This window comes from Neolamprologus multifasciatus, chromosome 7 (genome assembly GCF_963576455.1).
Source record: "Neolamprologus multifasciatus chromosome 7, fNeoMul1.2, whole genome shotgun sequence".
NCBI lineage: Eukaryota > Metazoa > Chordata > Actinopteri > Cichliformes > Cichlidae > Neolamprologus > Neolamprologus multifasciatus.
Window position 1 is genome coordinate 49,151,621 of NC_140445.1, and position 16,766 is coordinate 49,168,386.

The 16,766-nt window shown below is 39.9% G+C and overlaps 3 protein-coding genes across 3 annotated transcripts; 2 read left to right on the top strand and 1 right to left on the bottom strand.

Annotated features, from left to right (window-relative positions):
• Positions 1-801: 801 nt before the first annotated feature.
• LOC146515206 (endonuclease domain-containing 1 protein-like) lies at positions 802-4,533 on the bottom strand. The gene is made up of 2 exons (XM_085165669.1): positions 2,766-4,533; positions 802-1,913 (listed from the first exon to the last, which is right to left on the bottom strand). Exons 1-2 carry the CDS (start codon positions 3,153-3,155, stop codon positions 1,317-1,319), a joined length of 987 nt encoding a protein of 328 aa, XP_085021795.1. The 5' UTR covers positions 3,156-4,533; the 3' UTR covers positions 802-1,316.
• Positions 4,534-4,729: 196 nt separating this feature from the next.
• aplnr2 (apelin receptor 2) lies at positions 4,730-8,491 on the top strand. The gene is made up of 3 exons (XM_085165663.1): positions 4,730-5,007; positions 5,182-5,342; positions 5,821-8,491. The coding sequence occupies exon 3, from the start codon at positions 6,020-6,022 to the stop codon at positions 7,499-7,501; it is 1,482 nt and encodes a 493-aa protein (XP_085021789.1). The 5' UTR covers positions 4,730-5,007; positions 5,182-5,342; positions 5,821-6,019; the 3' UTR covers positions 7,502-8,491.
• A 151-nt stretch (positions 8,492-8,642) lies between these two features.
• hdac10 (histone deacetylase 10) lies at positions 8,643-15,723 on the top strand. Its single transcript, XM_085165662.1, has 20 exons — positions 8,643-8,938; positions 10,102-10,236; positions 10,330-10,426; positions 10,511-10,608; positions 10,854-10,958; positions 11,062-11,130; positions 11,216-11,342; positions 11,587-11,652; positions 11,740-11,799; positions 11,890-11,979; positions 12,076-12,182; positions 12,263-12,330; positions 12,535-12,769; positions 12,858-12,948; positions 13,070-13,155; positions 13,691-13,747; positions 13,878-13,959; positions 14,246-14,434; positions 14,791-14,950; positions 15,050-15,723. Exons 1-20 carry the CDS (start codon positions 8,880-8,882, stop codon positions 15,079-15,081), a joined length of 2,013 nt encoding a protein of 670 aa, XP_085021788.1. The 5' UTR covers positions 8,643-8,879; the 3' UTR covers positions 15,082-15,723.
• The last annotated feature ends 1,043 nt before the right edge of the window (positions 15,724-16,766 follow it).

Genomic DNA, 16,766 nt, shown 5'->3' on the forward strand with positions numbered 1-16,766 from the left:
CCTGAGCCTGGTTCTGTGGGAGGTTTCTTCCTGTTAAAAGGGATGTTTTCCTTCTTACTGTCACCAAAGTGTTTGCTCATAGGGGGTCATATGATTGTTGGGTTCTTCTCTGTATGTGTTATTGTAGGGTTTACCTTACAATATAAAGCACCTTGAAGTGACTCTTGTTGTGATTTGGTGCTGTATAAATAAACTAAAATTGAATTGAATACACAATCATTGCAACTGTATTTAGTTAGACTATCTACACTACTTCTTCTTAGTTTCATTCTCCTTTTGGGAATAGCAAAAGTGATTCAATTTGCAGCATAATATTGGGTCCATACATTTTTAGACAATGCCATGATTTTTGATCATTTTGCCTCTATGCTCCATCACAGTCTATTTTAAATCAATCAATATGTGATTGAAAGTCAGACTTTCATCTTCAATCCAAGGGATTTTAGAATAAAACGTGTCTGTTTAATTAATTAATTATGGATTACAGTCATTTTTATAGTTTCATAAATTTTCAGGGTTCAGAATAGATTGGACAAACGTGGACATTACTGTAAAGTAACAGACACAGCTGAACATGACCTTGTTTCTCTCTTTTCACTCCCCCAAAAGTGAAAATAGTGAGACTTGATATTACACTGATAGGGTCTCCCTCTTCTGGTCACATCAGCAAGTTATTCTTTGACTCATATACTTTGGGCTCTTTATCAATCTGCTGCTGGTCAAAGCATCCACAGTTGAGTTGACCACCTGCTGTCATATGCCAACTGCCAGGATCTGCCCGAAATATCATTCATTAATTCACTGATATAATTCATGGAGTTAATATCGGCTTGTCTGTTTTATGTTATAATACTGTATCATGTGTGACCTCCTGTGTGAAAAAACGATTAAAGAGACCAGACGCTGAATAAAATGAATAGACAGTCACAAAAAAATAGAGTAGCAGACAGAAAGAGGATTTTATTTTTATATTCTAATTAAATGGCCATAATGTTGTTTCTTTTGCGTGTAGTTCACATTTAGTGCTACAGTTTGAAATCCAAATGTCAGAGCAATTAGCAGCTAGTACTTTTCCCAAAATCTAGAAATGCTCTTCTAAGGCTGTAGAACTAGTGCAAACTGAGGTGCAGAGAACTGCTGTAGTTAAGGTGTACGAGAAAATGTAAAACAGCTGGTCTAATCTCTGTCCTGAACAAAAGGCCTACAGAGGCAGGTGTAGTTTTAATTTATAAGGAGCATGGGTTTGCCAGAGATAACGTGAAGATGAACAAACATTTTGATTGTTTTACACACTAATGGAAATGTGATTAATTTTTTTAAGACAAATGTGGTGCACCATTAGGAGGCAGGCAGTTGTCATAGAAGATCTGGAAAGAGCTGTCAACATAAGTTACTCTCTTCAGGAAATCCTCCAACTGCTGCACCGTCATCTCTATAACTTTATTATTTTCTCTGTCGTTGAGCCCACGAGATGCAAACGCAGGGAACTTGGAGCGCTCGGAGTACGGAGCATTGTGGTCATAATCGGGGCAACAGTAGGCTGACCACAGGTAGGTAGGGATGCCCACATGGTTGATGTTGTGACGGCGGATTGTGTGGCCCGACGTGGTGACCCCGGTGACCACGTAGGCGGTGCCCCTGCAGTAGTTGTTGAGCCTCCTGCGGATAGTGTTCTCGTGTTGTTTCCATGGACCAATGTTGAACTCACGAGCCTGAGGAACCACATTTGTCAACGTGTAGGTGGCTGCTTTGTCGTCAGGGTCGGCCTGGTGCTCGTCTGGATTGAGCTGACCGCGTTCGTAGATCACAGTGTTGGAGTAGTCCTCAAGCACAGCCTGAGCATCCTCAAAACTCCCGTGCACATTTTCTGAAGGCAGCTGCTGCATGTCTCTGGGGCCGGACACTGAGGAGAGCTATTAACATGGTCATGTTAAAATTGTAAAATAAACACGATATTTAGATTTATTATATATTTATATTATTTATTACCAGCAACAACACTTAATGTATCATCTTCATTTTATTTAAAGGGTGTGCATTCTGAAAATGGGCTTCACTGATCATTTACAAAAAGATTATTAAAAGGCTGAGATGCTGCTAGTAAAAAGTGTTAGTTCAACGATATTTATTTTAATATATTTTAACATACATAACCTACCTGCACCGATCACAGTGAATTAGCAAAAACAGAACATTCAGGTTGTCATTTTTTGGCATGCAGCAACAGCATTTTACTTGATAAAAAATAACTTTTGGCCTTCTGGTAACCCCACAGCAGTGGTAGTAGTGCATTTATTGATAAAACTGGAGTTTCAATTTTCAAACTTTGTGACAAGCACCTAGTGGCAAAAAGTGAAATGATTAGTTGTATTTAAACTGTGGTGAATTACTATTCGTCCATAAGCTCTCATACATATCTGTATCTCAACATATTTGTCATGAATGACATCAAGTCATATCGAGAGAAAAAAATTGGCATTGGATTGATTATATTGTACAACAGGCATAAAGAGACTTGCAATACAGGTCATTATTTTATATATAATCCTTTTCTGTTGACTACAGCCTATTTACCAGTGCATGAAAATATCAGCCGATATTAGACACACACACACACACACACACACACACACACACACACACACACACACACACACACAGACACACACAGACACACACAGAAACAAAATACAGAAACACCACCACTTTTTGGCAGATGGTCAGAATACATTTGAAGGCTCAGACAGCAAAGCAACCCTGCCTACCTGCGGCTCATACATCCAAGGCACGTCCACTTTCTTGGAGCCGTCTGAGCGCTTGAAGGTGTAGGCAGAATAAATAGGGATGTGGTTGAAGGTGTCGTAGAGGGTTACAAATCGTGGCTTACCCCCATAGAACTGGCAAATCTTTTTAAACGACTGCTCTTGAAGCCCTCGAAGCAGCGTCCCCATATACAAAAATTGCTTACACTCGGATGAAAGGCTTTCCTGCACCTCGCCTCCTACCATCACGACAATCAGAAGACAGATGAAAGCTTGATCTGTTCTGTAGACAGACATGATGAAACATATATTTCTCCACAGTGCATCCCCATGAAAGACTCTACCGCTGTGTGCTTTTTGCCTGTCTTGTGGCTCTTTCCATATCAGGCACATTATGCAAATCCTTATCTTGTTCTCTTTTCACCAGGCAAACGATCCACTACCATGTTAAAAAAGGTACCAATTAACAGGCACAGCAAAGCCGAAAGAACATTTTTCAAGTGGAAGACTTGTAGGCATCCTAAACATGTGGTTAGATTTACAAGCATTCTCTATGAAATAAAGGGAGAAATATAGTTTTAAGAAATTGATGACAGTGGTCTGAAATTCAGGCTCATATGCAGCTTTATGCATGAATTTAGGTGAAATGTGAAAAGTGGCATTGCACTTTATTGCACACTTACACGCCTTTGGTAGACTAATGAGTAACTGTTGTAAAAAAACAGTGAAAAAATGGAAAAACAAGTATTTACACTCTGTATCTGGGTAAAATTCTACTTAATCCTACTAAAGTAAAAAAAATTTTTTTTTTATCATCAATATCTAATAATACTCTTTATGTGGGGTCATAATTGTTATATTATTGATTAATTAGAGTCTTTATTGCTTTAATTTTGCAGCTGGAGATGATTGTGTTTATATACTGCTGGACAGCTTTATGACAATACAACATATTTCAGTTATTTTTATTTTTTATGCTGTATTGTATTGAGGGGCATGATAAAATACAAGAATTATACTGACATTTTAGCAAAAATACAAGTAGGTAGACTGAATAAAATCTGAAAACAGATGCAAACCGACCTCTGAGATCAGCACACAACAGCCTACAGTTTTCTTTTCTTTTTACTTGTATTTGCTCTGCCTTTCCTTCCTTCTCAGCAGTAAAGTTTTGTGTGCATGTGTGTGTGTTTGCTTGTGTCTGTGTGCTTGTGTGTGCTTGAGTGTGTGTGTGTGTGTGTGTGTGTGTGTGTGTGTGTGTGTGCACAAGTGTGTGTGTTGCAAGAGAAAAGACTGACTGGAATGTTTTTTTTGGTTTTTTAGAAACATCTGTTCCCATAACTACAGGTTAGTGGCAGAATGACCTCTGTGGAAATATGTACTTCCTGTTTATTATCCGAACATCTTCACTATTTACACTGTAATTCCATGCTGACCCCATTCGTTATCACTCCCTCCTTACAATATGTAGGTTTAGACAGGACATTTTCAACTACCTCTTAAAGATAGTCTTTTATCATCTTATAAATTGGAATGATTTTATTATTAAGTCCTAATCATTTATTATTGCATTTCGCAAAAGCATAACAACTAACAGTGTGAGTCATTGTTTACCATATTCATTATTAGGAAGAATGTCCAAAAGAGAAAATGCACTTTAAGGATGAGCAGAATGAAGATAAAACGAATACATTTCTTGGACTAAACTGATTTTGTTACTTCGATCAAAGTGTCTTACTCCTTTGAATAAAAATAACTGATAATGCTGTTTGTACAGCTGAAATTGAGAAAGGATCTCAGAATCCATGCTGAGCATGATTTTAATGGACTTTTTAGCAGCTTCCATAAGACATGAGACAACACAGCTGTGGGTTTGGATGTACTTTCACATGGAAATTCTTATTTCTGTCCCAGTTTACACTGGGTAGGGATCAATAGCCTGGAGGCCTTTTCATTGTATTCATGAAGGCTGCCTCTATTCTGATATTGTAGTCTGACTATGAATGTGAGGGCTGTTATTTGCTCTCAGTGTGGGTAGCCGCATTTGACCACTGAGAGCAAATGTGAGACCCCCGACAACAAAGAGGGTGCTTGTGTTTGCACGTATTTGTGTACTATAGGTGCATTTGGATCTGTTTGTGTCTTTGCATGGAGAATACGAGCAGTATAAGAGACGGAGGACTCTGTTTGTGTATCTCGAGTTTGTGGGGGGAAGGATGAGTGGAGTTATTGTGTCTCTTGGGAGGTGAGTATGTTTGTGTTGGGGGGGTTGATGCTTGCAGGTCTTGTTACTTTCTGCTGGGGTGGTCTAGTTTGGAGAATGGGAGAAAGGAGAGTTCTGGGTTTTAGTTTACTTGTGTGTGTGTTTAGTAGACACTGGTATATATTTAGACTTAAGAGAAACTCTCACCTTCTTCAGTTGTTACAGAAGCTGAGATAGAGAGAGTGACAGAAGAAAGCCCAGACTGGAAGTTCAGCAGGAGAAGATGGGATGATGCTGATTTCTGTATAACAAGTATTGTACCATGGTTATAGGCACCAGTGAATTGGTTTTATCCAAGGTAATAAAGCAACTTTAAGGTAAGTGCCTTCATCAAAATCCTCTCTTATTTCACATAGTCAAGATAAAAAATGTATTTATAAAACACGCCAGTTGGAGAGAGCTTTAATGCAGATTTTCAGAATTCACTTTCAGAATTGAACATGAAAACAGAAACCTATAAATGTTTACTCAGTTAAATCGTGTTATGTCATCACAGTGAAAGTGCTCATGGTCCTAGAAATTCCTTACTTAAGGTTTTAGTGTGCACTGTTGCAGTCTTGATTCTGTTTGTTGTCTTGTATGAGTTTTAAATTATGTCAAAATTGCCTAAAATTGTTTGTCTAAGTGTTTAAATTGCTGTATAGAAAAAAGTGAGGTCCTCATGATCCTTAATATATTTAGGTTGTGATGATCGGGAGAAGCATGAGCATGGAAAAAACATAAATTTACATAATCCCAAAAATGAGTGTAGCTAAAGTTTAAAAAATCTATTTGTGTCTTTCACTGAATTTCCAGACCATCAAAATCAACAGATGTGAACTGGAGGCTTATCCACTCCTGGAATTTGGACCTCTTCACCTAAAACCATTCCTCCAGTGCAGGAATCTTGTCTCTTCACATCTAGATATTATGCTGTTTTGGCTACAGTGTTAAAAACTCCAGTGGATTTTAATGCCAAAACCTTTTCGATAAAAAACCAAGTATATACAGAGTGATGTCAGAACCAGCTTACCTCGCCTCCCCTGCTCCTACCAACCCCCCTCTCTGTGACTACAGTGACTGGTCTCTCTCATTTTTCATCATCCCATCTGTCTACCTGCTAGCATTTCTGGTTGGTTGTCCTGGCAACAGTCTGGTGCTTTGGGCCTACCTGGACCGAGTGAAGGGGAGGAGGAGAAGGGACCGAAAGCCAGCAGAAGATGTCCAGTTCTGCTGCAGCAACATTTTTAGAAGCAGTCAGCAGCACATTAACAACACTGGCAAAGTTCAGAGTTCAAACTGTGGATTTTCCTCCAGGCAAAGCTACAGAACATCCTCCCATTCCTCCACCTCATCCTCTTGCTCTCCCTCTATCTCCCATCCCTCTTGCTCGCTGACTGACTCTCTGATTGCCAGTTTAGCTTTAGCTGACCTTTGTTTCCTTGTGACTCTTCCCCTTTGGGCCGTCTACACAGCGATGGGCTACCACTGGCCTTTTGGGCAACCTCTCTGCCAGATCAGCAGCTTCCTCACAGCTCTGAACATGTATGCCAGCGTGTTCAGCCTGAGCATGCTAAGTGTAGAGCGCTACTGGGTTCTGACTAGGCACCGGCACTCCAGCCACCATGCACCAAGGAGCTGCCCCAGCAAGGCTTTGTGGATACTTGGAGGGATGTGGGTGCTGGCGGGAGTACTGGCACTTCCCGGTTTGCTGCTGCGCTCTGTCCGGGAGGTGGAGCTTGACCCTGAATATGAGGACGACTGGCAGCTGGAACCCGCTGATTCCAGGTCTGTCTTCCTTTCTTGCCAGATGGATTACTCCATGCTGACTGGAGCAGAGCTGGAGGAGGAAGAAAAAAACAGGACAGAGATGTGGTGGGCTGCTGCATTAAGTATTAAATCAACTCTTATTGGCTTCCTGCTTCCTTTTGTCATCTTACTGGTCTGCTACTGCTCACTGGTCCAACTACTCAGCAGACATTTCGGACGGGGCCCTCGTCCTGACCGTAGACGGCAGCGCAGACTCCTCAGGGTCATTGTCACGTTAGTGATGGCATTCTTCCTGTGCTGGCTGCCTCTCCATGTCAATAAAACTGTGTCCCTGCTGCTTGAGTTTGGATTTGTCCCATACTCCTGCTCTTTAGATCAGATATTATTGGCTGCTCATCCATATGTCACCTGTTTAGCCTACCTCAACTCCTGCCTGAACCCTCTCCTCTACGCTGCCTGTGACCCATCATTTAGGAAGAGATGCAAAGGAGCTTTCCTCGTGTTGTGCAGGATGAAAAGAAAAGGAGCAAAGGGAAAGGAAGGGCACGAAGCTGAAGGAGTTGAAGAGAAAGGGGAGCAGAGCTCAGCTTTTCCCATGAGGACACAGGAAGAAACAGCAGACAGGACAGAGGAGGAACAGGAGGGGGGAGTTAGGGAGATGGGCGTTGCCACACCTGAAGAACTCAAGAAGTCAAGATATCAGGGTGCAATGTTTTCTGACAATTAAGTAACGCTAATGTAATGAACAGTGAAAATAAAATGGAATGCATGACATTGTGTACGTATGTCAGTATTTTCAAAATAAATATTATCATCAGAAGAAGGCATGCAATATATATTCTGGTTTCTGATGCTTTGTTTCCCACAGGAAAAATTCCACCCATTCCATTAAGACTCCGTGCAAAACATCCTCTCCGGTCAAATCAAATCTTCTCATGTAACATGAACTGTTTCCATATTTTGCACTCCTGTATATCTTGAATTATTTGTTGATTTTTGTTAAACTGTTTTTATTATTCATTATTAAAATGATGTCAGGAAGTGATGTAAAGAAAAAAAAATTCATTTGTTGCAAATTTTCCTTTGAAAAAAATAAAAGATTTATAATCTCTTTATGAAGAACACTGACTTTAAATGGGCAAGTACAGCTGTCCTACCAGGAGGCACACTTTTCACACAGGTATAATGTTCACTTTTTTATGAAGCTACTTCAAATTTTAGAGCTTACCTCTTCAGTGCTGTGGTTACATTCGCTTCTCTAAAGTGTTTCGAATACTCTGGCCTCCATTTGTATCAGTAGCAGTACAATGTGACATCATTTAACACACCAAACAGCAGTCTCCAAAACAGTCATACAGCTCAAACAAGACATGTCATGAATAACTGATTTAAATACTAAGGAAGCCACAGGAAGTTTGAACCTCCATGTACCTTAAAAAAATCAACACAAAAATATAAAGTGTGAGTGCAATGAGGTAGATCTTCAATAGTAAAAAGATAATATAGATCAAAGGATATACAGGATACAGTACTAATAATATTGTTAATTTTTATTTATTTTTTCATATATTGTATGTTTAACAATGAATTAAAGTTAAGGATAAAGTTCTGCCTTTGTGGTTTGTATCCAAATCAGACTAATCAACCATGCCCAAACGAAATTAAGAATCTGACTTTAGTTCAAATTTAATTAATTTATTTTAAATGACCCAAGATACCCCAGCACTGGTACTATCCGGTGATTCTGTCACTTTGGGCATCAGTGGGACAGATAATGAACGACGAGTATTGAACCCCGTCCAGCAGGTGGCACTGCTGCGCTAGTGAACTGTGTGAAAACCAACATAAAACTCATAGAAGATCATATGAGTCGATGAATAACTGTAAACAGTTTTGTACAGTCACTGGATTTTGGTATTATACTGGTATTCGTTTATATGCTGTACATTTCGATAAAAATCTGCCAGTGTTGGATCAAAATTAATTAGTCGGCGGTTCATTTTAAACTTACTTCGTGTCCTTTTGGAAACTGTCTGCAGAAACGTCGCTACTCTCATAGTGAGGGTCGCAGTTACTTACCTATTCTTACCCGAGGAATAACGAAGATGGGAACAGCGCTGATTTATGATGACGAGATGACCAAGTACAAACTGCTCTGGGTTGAGTGAGTAGTAAATCCATGTTTACGTTTATAAAGCTAACGTGACTAATGAGAAAAATCTTCAAATGTCTTTTCTGCAAATGTCTGTAGCTTAGCATGCCTAAAGTATATCAAGGAGTAAATATTTCATATTGTAATTTCACTGAATGGGTAACTTCATCAAATAAGTTATTAGTTTTCTCCCATTACTGAACACTGGCTAAAATGTGTGATCTGTCAGAAGTCATGGGAACCTAAGTTGTTCCTTGTTGCTGGCACGGTTAGTTAGAGAAGACACCCATTTTGGTTATTACGGCTGCACTTTGTTCGGTCACGTCAGGTCAGGGATTTCAATGTTACACCCACCGGGCCCGCTATAGCTGCTCCACCACCTGTTTAAAAACGTTGCGAAATAGTTTTAGTTTTCTTTTGGACTGATTGAGGGCAACATATGGTTTAACTTTCGCAGTTAAAAAAATGAGTAAATGCAATTGTGATATTTATTATGTTTGTGACTCTTAGATGCCAAAATGTGCCGAAAATACTCTAAAGTTTAAGACTCAAGCTTTTATTTTGGAAAGACAACGAGCTTTGACCGCCAGCTTTTGTCTATTTGCAGTTCTACTGCTGAAATAAATGTCTTTGTCTGAACCGTGCCGTGTTGCTGGGTTTATTCTCTTTGTTTTTGGCTGCTCTCTTTAGGGGTCGCCACATCTCCCTCAATTTCACCCTATCCTAGCATCCTCCTCTGATATACCAACCCTTTACATGTCCTCCTTCACTACATCTATGAACATCTGAATCTTAACATCTTCAGCTCTGTCATCATCAAAGGCAGGTCTCACTACCATCTTGTAAACCTTTCCTTTCACTCTTGCTGCAACTCTTTTGCCACAAATCACCCCTGACATTCATCTGCACCCACTCCACCTGTGTGCACTCTCTTCTTCACCTCTCTCCTGCATAGTCTGTTGCTTTGGTTATCTCCTTTACAAAGTCATATTTAGCAAATTGCTGTTTTCCATATCTAACTTCTACAGAGGTCATTTGGCATGTCTCACTGTGTCTTTTATATAGTTCTTATGTTTTTATATAAGAGCTGAAAGCAATAGAATAGTAAAATGGATCAGTGTCAGTTTATTTTCTAATTAACAAATATTCATTAAGTGTGTAATGTTTTCCTGCAGTCCAACTTGTAAGATTGAGGTGCCTGAGCGTCTGACTGTGAGTCATGAGACTTTGGTCAGGACTGGCCTGGCTGATCGCTGCGTCTCCGTACCTGTCCGTGAGGCCACGGACGCAGAAATTCTTCTGGCTCACAGGTCATCTTATCTAACTCCTGTCATGAAGGTATGATATAGTTTAGATATTTGTTTCAGTTCCCTGAGCTGTGTTTACTTTGCTCCTCTCAACAGTGAGGAATACCTGGAGGCGGTGAAGAAGACTCCTTACATGAGTCTGGAGGACCTTATGGAGTTCACTCGTCAGTACGGTGATGTCTACTTCCACCCAGTAAGTCTCCTGCTTAACAGCCGCTTAACAGGAACAGAAAATCTGTATCTGACATCCTCTTCTGTATGTCATTTACCGTCCTAGAACATCTACCACTGTGCCAAGCTTGCTGCTGGTGCTGCGCTGCAGCTGGTAGACAATGTTATGACAGGGAAGGTGAGGAATGGCATGGCTTTAGTCAGGTGAGGCTGAGATACAGCAGTTCTGATATGCACTCATGGCTTGTTTTAGTATTAGTGCCTTTGTTTTGTCCATTATTGATGAGTTAATAGGAATGTAAATATCAGGTTAAAAGTCTTTACATTTAAATTCATATTTTTACTAGTTTGTTAGTGACTAACTTTTTAGTAGTTAATGGGCAAAGTGGGCAACAACAAGTGTAAAAATCTTCTTTTTTACATAACTGCTTCTTTCTTATTATTAATAGACCACCAGGACACCACAGTATGCGCAGTGCTGCTAATGGTTTCTGTGTGTTCAACAATGTGGCTATTGCGGCTCGATATGCTAAGCAGAAATACGGAGTCCAAAGGTAATGTGACTTTTAGTCTTTATGCTTATTCTGGCAACCATTAAAGATTTTAACGATCCAAAAATCCACAGCTGTATGTATTCACCTCAGATTTTGTCTTCAGGGTGTTGATAGTTGACTGGGATATACATCACGGTCAGGGGGTGCAGTATTGCTTTGAGGATGATCCCAGGTGAGTTTTTGATAAAGGAGAAGCAGATGTTGTCTGCTTGCGTTTCAAATTCTGCTCACTGTGTTTGTTGTTTTCCTTTTCACAGCGTGCTCTACTTCTCTTGGCACCGCTATGAGCATCAGAAATTCTGGCCTCATCTGAGAGATTCTGACTACGACATTGTTGGCAAAGAGAAAGGGGCAGGATTCAATATAAATGTACCATGGAACAAGGTCAGAAATACTGCACACTTATGGTTTCATTATGGGGTTTTTTTTCTATTTGCTTCTTGCTTTATCTTAAGCCTAGTTCGAATTTGTCTACAGTGTCACATAATGCCACAGTTTTTACCTCCACCAGTGAGGTTATGTTTGTGGAAGTGTGTACATGCATGCTATTTGCTTTCCTGATTGTGTGTGTACAAGCTGTATGTGTGTTTTATTCTTTTACTGAAAAGACCTCATCATGATATTTCAGGTGGGCATGGAAAATGGTGACTATCTGTCAGTCTTCTGTCACGTTCTTCTGCCAGTTGCATATGAGGTGAGCATTCCAAAAATGAACTTTTTCCTACCTAAAGGCAGGTGATCTATAAAATGTTTGGTTTAAGCATACAACTGTTTTTGATAGTTTTGCCCAGACATAGTCTTGGTGTGTGCGGGATTTGACTCAGCCATCGGTGACCCAGAGGTATGACATATTTATTAATGTCATTATCTAATTACATGCATGCACTATAAACCTCTGCATCCACTTGCTTACTATTATACTTATTTTTAGGGTGAGATGTGTGCCACTCCAGATGTCTTTGCCCATCTGACTCACCTGCTGATGAACCTAGCAGGAGGAAAACTGTGTGCTGTGCTGGAGGTCAGGCCGCTCAGCCTATATGGCTAAAACATGGAAACAAGAAAACAGCCTGTTAGTGTTCTGTTGTCTGGGAACTTGTGTTTTTGTGTTTTCCAGGGGGGATACAACTTGACTTCCCTCGTCCAATCTGTGTGTCAGACAGTCCAGACATTGCTTGGAGATCCTGTGCCGAGACCTGCAAGCCTCAAAAATCCCTGTATAAGGTGTGCATCACAATCAGTCAAATTTGTGTCTCAAAGTTTGTGTGTTTTATAAGTGCAGCAATTTAATTCTTCTTTTTCAGTGCACTTGAATCTCTTCAGTGTGTCCGATCAGCTCATAAGGCCTACTGGTCGTGCCTCAAACATGCAGGTAACCAGAACAGAGCCTTTAGCAGACATGAGGCTGCAGGAGTCTGATATCCTCATTTCTTTCTAACTTGTTTCCATCCTCAGTTAAACTGAGTGATGTAGCATCACTTAGCTAAGGGTTTGCTAGCTGTATTTCACGTTGACTTCTGTTTGAACTTCTCATCACTATAAAAGACACGGTCTCAACAGTTATTCCCTTCTTCAGCTGATCTGCCCGCCTCCACCATCAGCACCAAACGGATTAAAGGAGAAGAAACGACAGAGAAGGGAGGAGAAGAAGAAAAGGATGCAGAGGAAAAGGTGTGGCCTGAGCCTCCAAAACGCGTCACTCCTCCAGTATGTGCTGCTTTAGTGCTCCCTGATGACGTGGCTTGCCCGGAGGGATGCGAACGCTTCAGCTTCTCAGAGGATCTTGACCCACTCTTAGCCAGCAAGTTAAGGTATGGATAAGTGGTTTGTTGTGGCTCATTTCAGTTCATGGTTTTCACCGTAACTGGGTTTGAAATCTTTTTTTTTCTCTAAAACAAGGGAGAGTTTCCTCAGAGACACAGATGACAGTACTGCTTTTATAACCGTCTCCAGTCTTATAGCCCTGACAGAGAAAATGGAGAAGAATGAGGTAAAGCCACAATGTTGTTTGTTTCTTTTATGTGAGTGCTATTATGATATCATGTCTTGTAAATACAGTTTGTGCTTTGCTGAGCTGCCTACACGATGTAATTATAATTCCCGGCTCTCAGATCTGCAGTGGCCTTGCACTGGTCCCTGACGTCACCAAGGCGATGACAAGCATTGTCCAGCACGTTACAACTGTTCTCAGCAACCGGTATAACAACCTCGACTTAATCAAATCTTACACCTTCTGCTCTTTTTAAATATCAGCTAGTGATTAAAAATGATTAGAAATATTCTTACAGGAAACACACACACATACACAAAATATGCTTGGTCACTTTGCAAAGGAAATGCAGTCTAAACTATTGTAGCTCAGATTTGCACCTACAGCAAATTTAGCACTTAACCTAACTCCATGCATATCTGGGAGTTATTTGGAACTAATATTTTTATGTACTTTTTGGTTAAATAATCTAAATAAAATAGCATTATCTTTCTCGTGTTGTGAACAAGTGAAGTCATTTTATTTATACAGACAGGTTTTAGGACGTAACTGCAAACCTAGTAAAAAACATCACTTGGAAGTGAAGATACTTGCAAAGCACAACTATGCCACAACTACAGAGGTGCAAGTTAACATGATAAATATAGCCTACTAAATATACCGCTGGAGTGCGCTTGTATATTGAAGTTTTATTAGCAAGATTGCAATCTGCTTTGTTAAAACTTGTCTTTTATATATGCAGCGTTTTGGTCGTCTGTGTGGGTGACGGGAATGTCCCAAGCCGTATTACAGAAGACAGGCGAGTATCATTTATGCTCTCTGTTTTAGTCTTAGTAAAACCAAACTACAAGGCACAATTGATGCAATAAAACACACTATTTGTCCATAATGGCGAGGACAGCATGCTGAAAAAGTCTTTCTGTTTTCAGGGAAACACTTGTGGTGCAGGTGGGCAGTGCACAGACTGAGGAACAGAGCTGCAAATATTACATTCGTGTGTGTCTGAAGAAGGTACTGCTGCTTGCTTTGTAATCACATTTAATATTTGCCAGAAATATACACTCACACATCTCGCTAGTCAGCATTAGAGCTCCCTTTTCTTTAAAACTGCATCATTAAATATTCAGAGTTTCTGAATTATTACACAGTTGCTAAGGATTTCTGGACAGAAACCTTTATGATACAGCTCTTAAAGGGGACTGAGATGTGTTTTTCAGCATAGACAATTTGAGTAGTTTTTTTTTTTTTGCTTTTGTTTTTTAAATGTGTTTAAATGCATTTGTTTGTTCACCCACAGGGCTGCAGTGACACATCAGGGTTCACACAGGCTGTGTTTGGCCTCCTCCTGCCCCTTGGGTATGAATATGACCCCAGTCTTGTTGTGTTGGTTCGAATGCCAGATAGTGGAGTCAGTGACAGTTTGTGGCAACAACTAATTGGCCTGCTGCAGAGCTTTGCACTTGGACACACACTGGTGGTACTGCAGGTAAGAGTGCTGGGGAAGATTTCATAAAGGCACACTAGATGTCTTCAACAATGTAGAGCTGCCAGGCAGGAGCTCTGGAGATATATGGTTGGATGGATGTAGTGAAGGAGTCTTTGATGAAGGTAGCGGAGGATATATAAAGTGTTGGTGTGACAAAAGAGGATGCTAGGGATAGGGTGATATGGAGGCAGACGATCTACTCTGACAACCCCTAAAGGGAGCAGCTGAAAGAAGAAGACAGTAGATGTCCTCTAATTTTGCTATATTGTGAAACCTTAAGAAGCATTTTAAGAGGAGTTGGCAGCATGTTTGCATACTTAGTGTTCAGTATTAATTCATTTACTTTTTAATTTCAGGAGGAGGAGAAGGCGCTTATCGGACTCACAGCATCCTCCCTCCTCGGTAACCCAGCCGCCTCTCTGAAGCAACTTCAAGCCCCGCTAACAGAAGACACCGAGGCCATAGAGAGGCTGAGACACAGGCTGCAGGCAGACTGGAAATTCCTTCAGACCACAGGTGAGTGCAGCAGCATCACATTTGAAATCAACATAAATATCCACAGATCTTAGAATAACTGCTACTGTATTAACGGGACTTTCTGTCTTCTAAAAACAGCACCACAAACTCAAAGAAGTGATGAACACTGAGGATGGAGGGTGTCATGGACTTTTTGATACTTTATTTTTGGTAAATTATGACAGCAGTTGTCCTGCTGCTTAGAAATTATGCATGTGTTATAATATTCATTCAAGCAATATCACAATCAATCAGCTTTTGCCGTCTCATAAAAAAAAATCTATTCAATGACTTAAACAGTGTTTAAGTTATTTGGTAAGCTGGATTAACCTGTACTGTGGTATCAGCTTATGAGCGTTATCAGCCTTGTTGACTAAACAAAGATGATGACGTGTACAGATCTCCAGCTGACATTTATCTCTTTTGTCACAACAGTTTTCTGCTGGTTACATTTAGATTTTTTGAATTTTCATTTCTTTTAACAGGAAGTTCCACTTGGATCAAAATCCGTTTCACAGGAGACCTAGCCAAGAGCGAAGAGCTACAAGCTAATGAATTTTACAGCAATATAAAATTATTTAAGCAATCACTGATCAAAATAGTTATACTTTCTTTTTTGTGTGTCATTCACATGATTAAATAGTTGACTGATTTCTGCTGTAAATTGAAAACTTGTGTCTTGTATAGCACACGTCATGTAATTTAACATGAAGTTTTCATAAGCAACTTTGATATTCTCTGTAATAAATGTTACATTTGTAAAAGAAAAAAAATGGCTGCCAAATAGTTGTTTTGTTTTTTTGTTTTTGTACTTTTTCGCCCCAAGGTATCAGTAATGTGATTTGAACATCGGCATTGTATTGCTATCTTTCCTCACAGAGGTGTTGTTGACCACCAGGGAAGCTGTTTGAGTAGGCTTGCATGTTCACTCTCAACCTTTGAGGGCACATTTAACAGTTTTTAGAGCTTTTCAGTCTTCTTTCATTCAAGTAAGGAGACCTCTTTTCTGCTGGTCTATATGTGTTGGCCCTGCAGTCCACTGGTGACAGGTCCAGGGTGTAGCCCTCTATTGCTGGGTGACAGCTGGGAAAGACGTCAGCCTCCTCATGATCCAGAGTTGGATAAGAATACAAACAGATGGGTAAGCTGATAGAAAAATCACACTAACTATACAGTTCAAAGGTTTGGCATTGATCATAGAAAGACAGATCTTATATATTGTATTTTAATGTATTTTTTCACCACATTTTACAAGCATAAATCTAGAATCTAACTTTTTATATTTACTTTAAGGTTATGTGTCTCCCCGTTCCTTTTTTCCTGTTGTAACAGCTGTGAAAGGTGATGTTTTGAAATGATCTCTGCATATCTTTGAATTCAGAGATCACCACAATTCTTTGTAAGCCATGTTTCTTGTGAGACTCACACCAGAAGACTTTTGAGCCTCTCATCATGTGAGATAGAATTGGGTGAGTCATCTGGTTACCTAAACTGGAAGTTAATTCAGTACAGTTTAATTAATGGGTCACATACATCCCAGTTTGATCTCAAGTGTTCCAGACCAGTAATACCATGTATAAAAAAACTAACAAAAGCCACATTTAATTTCTTGTTTCCTTTATTTCAATTTGGGCCGTAGCCAAGATTTTAAAACTGAAACCACAGGTGATCCATTTCCAGCTTCCAAAAATATATTTCACTTCTCTACATTCACTGGCTCTACTGTCATTACATTGTGTCTTACAGTTTAGCTGCAACTAAACAGTCGTACTTATTATTTTCATGAACAGTGATGTGTAAATCTGGAAACAGTTTT

Coding starts and splice junctions, on each gene's coding strand:
- LOC146515206 (XM_085165669.1), bottom strand. CDS start 3,155: ATGTGCCTGATATGGAAAGAGCCACAAGACAGGCAAAAAGCACACAGC. Junction 1,914..2,765: donor CTTGGATGTATGAGCCGCAG/GTAGGCAGGGTT, acceptor CCATGTTAATAG/CTCTCCTCAGTGTCCGGCCC.
- aplnr2 (XM_085165663.1), top strand. CDS start 6,020: ATGTCAGAACCAGCTTACCTCGCCTCCCCTGCTCCTACCAACCCCCCT.
- hdac10 (XM_085165662.1), top strand. CDS start 8,880: ATGGGAACAGCGCTGATTTATGATGACGAGATGACCAAGTACAAACTG. Junction 12,183..12,262: donor CTCAAAAATCCCTGTATAAG/GTGTGCATCACA, acceptor CTTCTTTTTCAG/TGCACTTGAATCTCTTCAGT. Junction 12,331..12,534: donor GTCGTGCCTCAAACATGCAG/GTAACCAGAACA, acceptor TCCCTTCTTCAG/CTGATCTGCCCGCCTCCACC.